General features: G+C 54.5%; 1 protein-coding gene across 1 annotated transcript; it reads left to right on the top strand.

The window, feature by feature from the left end:
- The first annotated feature begins 1,434 nt into the window (after nucleotides 1-1,434).
- On the top strand, nucleotides 1,435-4,363 carry CITED4 (Cbp/p300 interacting transactivator with Glu/Asp rich carboxy-terminal domain 4). The gene is made up of 2 exons (XM_005286253.4): nucleotides 1,435-1,670; nucleotides 2,412-4,363. Exons 1-2 carry the CDS (start codon nucleotides 1,501-1,503, stop codon nucleotides 3,043-3,045), a joined length of 804 nt encoding a protein of 267 aa, XP_005286310.2. The 5' UTR covers nucleotides 1,435-1,500; the 3' UTR covers nucleotides 3,046-4,363.
- The last annotated feature ends 293 nt before the right edge of the window (nucleotides 4,364-4,656 follow it).

Raw genomic sequence — 4,656 nt, 5'->3', positions numbered from 1 at the left:
AGGTTGGATATTAGGAAAAACTTTTTCACTAGGAGGGCAGTGAAGCACTGGAATGCGTTACCTAGGGAGGTGCAGGAATCTCCTTCCTTAGAGGTTTTTAAGGTCAGGCTTGACAAAGCCCTGGCTGGGATGATTTAGTTGGGGACTGGTCCTGCTTTGAGCAGGGGTTGGACGAGATGACCTCCTGTAGTCCCTTCCAACCCTGATATTCTATGACAGGTTTCAGAGTAGCAGCCGTGTTAGTCTGTATCCGCAAAAAGAAGAACAGGAGTACTTGTGGCACCTTAGAGACTAACAAATTTATTAGAGCATAAACTTTCGTGGACTATGCATCCGAAGAAGTGGGCTGTAGTCCACGAAAGCTTATGCTCTAATAAATTTGTTAGTCTCTAAAGTGCCACAAGTACTCCTGTTCTTCTTTTTGCTGATATTCTATGATTCATTGAGCAGTGGATCTTTGCTCATTCACTGTTTCTTAGGAGATTCCCCCTGCTTCTCCCAACCCCCAAGGTCCCTACCCTTCCCCCACTCCCCTAACCTCCAGCTCCGCTCTCCCTTCCCGCGAGGAATGGTATAAAGGGTTTATTGGGATTTTGGGACTGGTGAACTGCACGCAGGGGGCGAAGCCACCCAAATGGCTACCAAATGGACTCTTTGTGCTGCACCGCATCAGTGTGTATTCTGCACATGCCACAGAAACGCTGCTTTAGGAATGTTTTAGAGAGTTTTTAAAGTGTTTTGCGGATTCGTCCCATATTCTCCCCCCTGCAAAAGGCGGCAGGCTCCGGGGAGAAGGAAATGGTCACCCAATAGTTCCAATCCCCTCCACTGGCTCCTCCAGCCGGAACAGCCCAAGCGCTCCCTGCCTGCAGGGGGAGGAGCCAGTGCAGCGTCAGCAGAGCTGTGACATGTCTCAGGAGTCTCAAAGCCGCCCGCCTGGCCGGGGCTATGGCCCCCCAGCCCTGGGGCGGGGAGAAGGACGCTTCCGGCCGTCAGGCTGCGGGCAAGAAGGAGAAAGGCGCATGCGCAGTGCCGTTGAGCACAGCCCTAGGCCTGCCTCCCCCTTTCTGGGCACCCCACCACCGGCTGCGAAGGGAAATGGCCCCCGGGGCTCCTAGCGACCATCTTGTTGCAGCTGCTTCCCTGGCAGGAGTCGGGCACTGCCTCCGTCCCCGCCGGCCGGCAATGGCCACCTGCCGCCCGTGCTCTGTACAGCTCGCCCGCCGCGCGGACTAACGGGAGAAGCTCGCTGGGGCCGCCCCGCGCTCGGCAGCGGGCCGCTTTGTCCGCGGAACGCGCCGGCCCGAGCCCTGGACAGCCGGGGAGCATGCGCGGCAGGACACGCCCCCCGCGCGAGCAAAGGAGGGGCTCGGCCCGAGGCGGCCGGGCGAACTCCGCCCACTGCGCTGCGCTCGCCAGCCCCGCCCGCTCCGAGTCCACACACAATAGGGGCGGAGCTAATCTCTCCGCGGGCCCACCTGACGCGACAGCTGTGCACCAATGGCGGGCGAGGGGCGGGGCTCCGGGCCCCGCCCCTCCTTTTGTGTATATAAGGCTGTCGCGGCAGGTCGGGCGCTGGCGACGGGGATCGGAAGGAGCTGCGGGGCGGGTGTCGCTGGTGTTGCCGCTGCTGGCCGGGGTGTCTGCGCCCCTCGGCGCGCCGCGCTCGGGTACGTGGCCGGCCTTGTCTGATGGTTACAGCGGCTTAGTGACCGCGCGGGGCGGGTTCGGCCGCGGGGCTCCGCACACCCCGGGCGGGCTGTAGCTGGCCGCGGCGTCGCTTGCCGAGACCCCGCGAAGGAGGGTCCCGGTGCTGCCGGGCGCAGCCTCTGGGGGACCCTGTGGCGGTGCCGGGGTCCCTGCCGCGCTGCCCCATCCCGGGCTCCTGCAGCGCCGCCGGCGGGGGTCCTCGGCGCCCCCTCCCGGGCAGAGCCGAGCAGCTCGGCGCTGGGGTCTGCCGTGCCGCGGGGACAGCTCGGCGCTTCTGTGCCCCGCTCCTCGGGCTGCGGGAGACGGGTCCCGCCGGCTGCTCCGTGTGACCGCCCGGCCCGCAGCCCCGGCAGGGGCAGACAGTGGACGGGGGACCCTGCCAAGTTGGCTTCGCCCCGAAGCGGGTTAACAAAGGGCTCTTGCAAACCCGGCCTTGGCCATTACAGGCTGGGGCATGAGGGCCAGCGAGTGCAGGAGATCGGGCTCGTTAAAGGGGGCTGGCTGGGTAGTGATGACCCAGACAGAGACACTAGTGATGCGACAGCTTCTCCATGGGCAGGTCCCTGGCCCTTCTCTCCCAGGACCCAGGTTCCATGGCAGCTCTGGATGGAGGGCTCACAGGGCAGTCTCCTTAGAAGAAGGGAAGTGGGTAGAAGCTACCTTTCCCTACCAGCACCTCAAACCTTCTTCTTGCCTTGCAGTGACCTCCTCACAATGGCAGATCACATGATGATGTCGATGAACCATGGAGTTAATGGGCTCCAGAATTACCGCATGGGAATGAATGGGCTGCAGGGACCCCCCCAGCATGGGCAGCATGTGCTAAGGACTCTACCTACAACCAACCAGATGATGCAGTACGGAGGGGCCAGCATGGATGGGAGCATGAGGCCAAGACCCAATATCAATGGACAAATGGGCCACCATCAAATGCCGAACACTATGATGTTCAACAGTCCGAGCCAGCAGCAGCAGCAATACATGGGGCCTGTAGGCACTCAGCAGCTTATGGCCAGCATGCACTTACAGAAACTCAACACCCAGTATCAAGGGCACCCTCTAATGGGCATGAGCAATGGTCCCATGGCAGCAGGTGCACAGCAGTACAGAGTGGTGCCCAGTCAGCACCCTGGCATGCAGCACATGCCCTCACCAGCTCTGACCTTGAATGTTATGGACACTGATCTCATAGATGAGGAGGTCTTGACGTCTCTGGTCCAGGAACTGGGTTTGGACCGGATTCAGGAGCTGCCTGAGCTCTTCTTGGGACAGAATGAATTTGACTTCATTTCAGACTTTGTCAGCAAACAACAGTCCAGTGCCATCAGCTGCTGAGGGGCTTGGGGCTCAGCCTTTTTCTTTTGGTGGCTTGAATTCCCCCCACTCCCCCTATTTCCCACCACCTCCCCAAAAACGATCATTGGATGCTGATGGCTTGCACTGGATTGCTTTCTCTTTTCCGTGTGGGAGTTATTTTTCTTGTTTTGGGAATGGGATGGGGAGGAAGGTTCTGGTGACCCAGACAGAGTGAAGATGAAATCTTGCTGTAGGATCATCCTAAATGGCATGAACAGGTTTTGTCTTCAGCAGAAACAATGGACCACTTAAAGTGACACTCATGACTTTCCATGTCTAGGCTTCCAAGTGCCAGGGTAGAAGGACAGCGCGGTGCTGCTGCCACTAGTGAGCTTGTTCTAGGTTTTGGCATTGCCAGTGAAGTTCCCAAACTTTACTTGTGATTAAAATCCTGTAATAGCTTGTGTGTCTGAACTGCCACTATCTCACATTGCAAAGAGGGGCTTTGGTTTGGGTTTTGTTGTTGCTGGCTTTTTGTCTTAAAATCAAATCCCTTCCTTCCCCACAATACTAAGATGTTTAATCTTCCTTTTCTACTTTGACTCAAAAAGGGGTCACTTCCCCCTCCATCAGGTTATTACTGTTTTATTGTCTTAGCTGCACAAAATGTGTCTCCGGGGAGGGTGATGTATACGTATGTGCCTAAATCTCTGTAGAATTTGGATCTTTTAACTTGTACAGCGAATCAACTGTAAAACTACTAAGTGTTCAGACTAATTCAGATGCAAGGCTTAAAGCTGCAGTCAAACTCCATTTTCTCCGCCTCTGAAACCAAATAAAATCCATGTAATTGTATATTCCTGGCCTAATCTTATTTATTCTTTTTCTAATCATTATTTATTAGAAAGGGCTCCATTCGTTATTTGGTTTTGAGACTGTTGGGAATGACTAAAGGGCTTACTGCAGTTTTAAGATGCTGGCTTTTTTTAAAAAGGACGGGAACAGCTACATGTTTCTTCCAAACAGCCATGCACAAGGTTTTCAGCAGCATAATTTTGTGATGAATATGTAGGTCCTTGTAAACCAACCCCCCCCCTCCTCCTCTGATGTGATAAAGGATGACTTGATTTTTAATTACATTGCTCAGAAAAGGTTAAATGTAAAAGCTAGTGGGTTTTTGTTTCCTCTTCTGTCTCTTGTTTCCAGGCGCTTTGGAAAGTGGAAAGCTCATTGTGTCAACTTTTAGTTGCTACTGCCCCCTGCTGCTGAGAGTACATGGCAGCACATCATTGTTGATCAATGAAGTGAGAATGTACAGATTAATTTTCAAATAAAAGCTAAAACTCTTAAGTGACAAGCTTGCTTGGTGGTTTGTTTAATCAGATGTGCCTGAGATAAGGTTGCCAACTTTGGCTGGCTGTATTCTTGGAGGTGTCATCAGATAACACAATCTTAAGATTAATCTTTAATGCCTGGAGACTCCAGGACAATCTTGAAGGGTTGGCAACCCTAGTCTGAGACCATGTCGGGTGCTGTCCAACAGCTGTGTACAAGGAGAGCTGCATATTGATGTCTGGGCTTTGGAGTGGGTCCCTCAGTGTCTGTCTAGACAGTCAATATTACAATGACAGGGCTGGTCATGGCTTAAAT

This window comes from Chrysemys picta, chromosome 23 (genome assembly GCF_011386835.1).
Source record: "Chrysemys picta bellii isolate R12L10 chromosome 23, ASM1138683v2, whole genome shotgun sequence".
NCBI classification, from domain to species: Eukaryota; Metazoa; Chordata; order Testudines; family Emydidae; genus Chrysemys; species Chrysemys picta.
The sequence above is the reverse complement of the archived record's forward strand: the minus strand, read 5'-3'. Positions and strand labels throughout refer to the sequence as shown.

What these genes read in the sequence shown, in the direction of transcription:
- CITED4 (XM_005286253.4), top strand. Translation starts at nt 1,501, where the DNA reads ATGGCGGGCGAGGGGCGGGGCTCCGGGCCCCGCCCCTCCTTTTGTGTA. An exon ending in CCTCGGCGCGCCGCGCTCGG is followed by an intron (nt 1,671 to 2,411) that starts GTACGTGGCCGG and finishes CTTGCCTTGCAG; the next exon opens with TGACCTCCTCACAATGGCAG.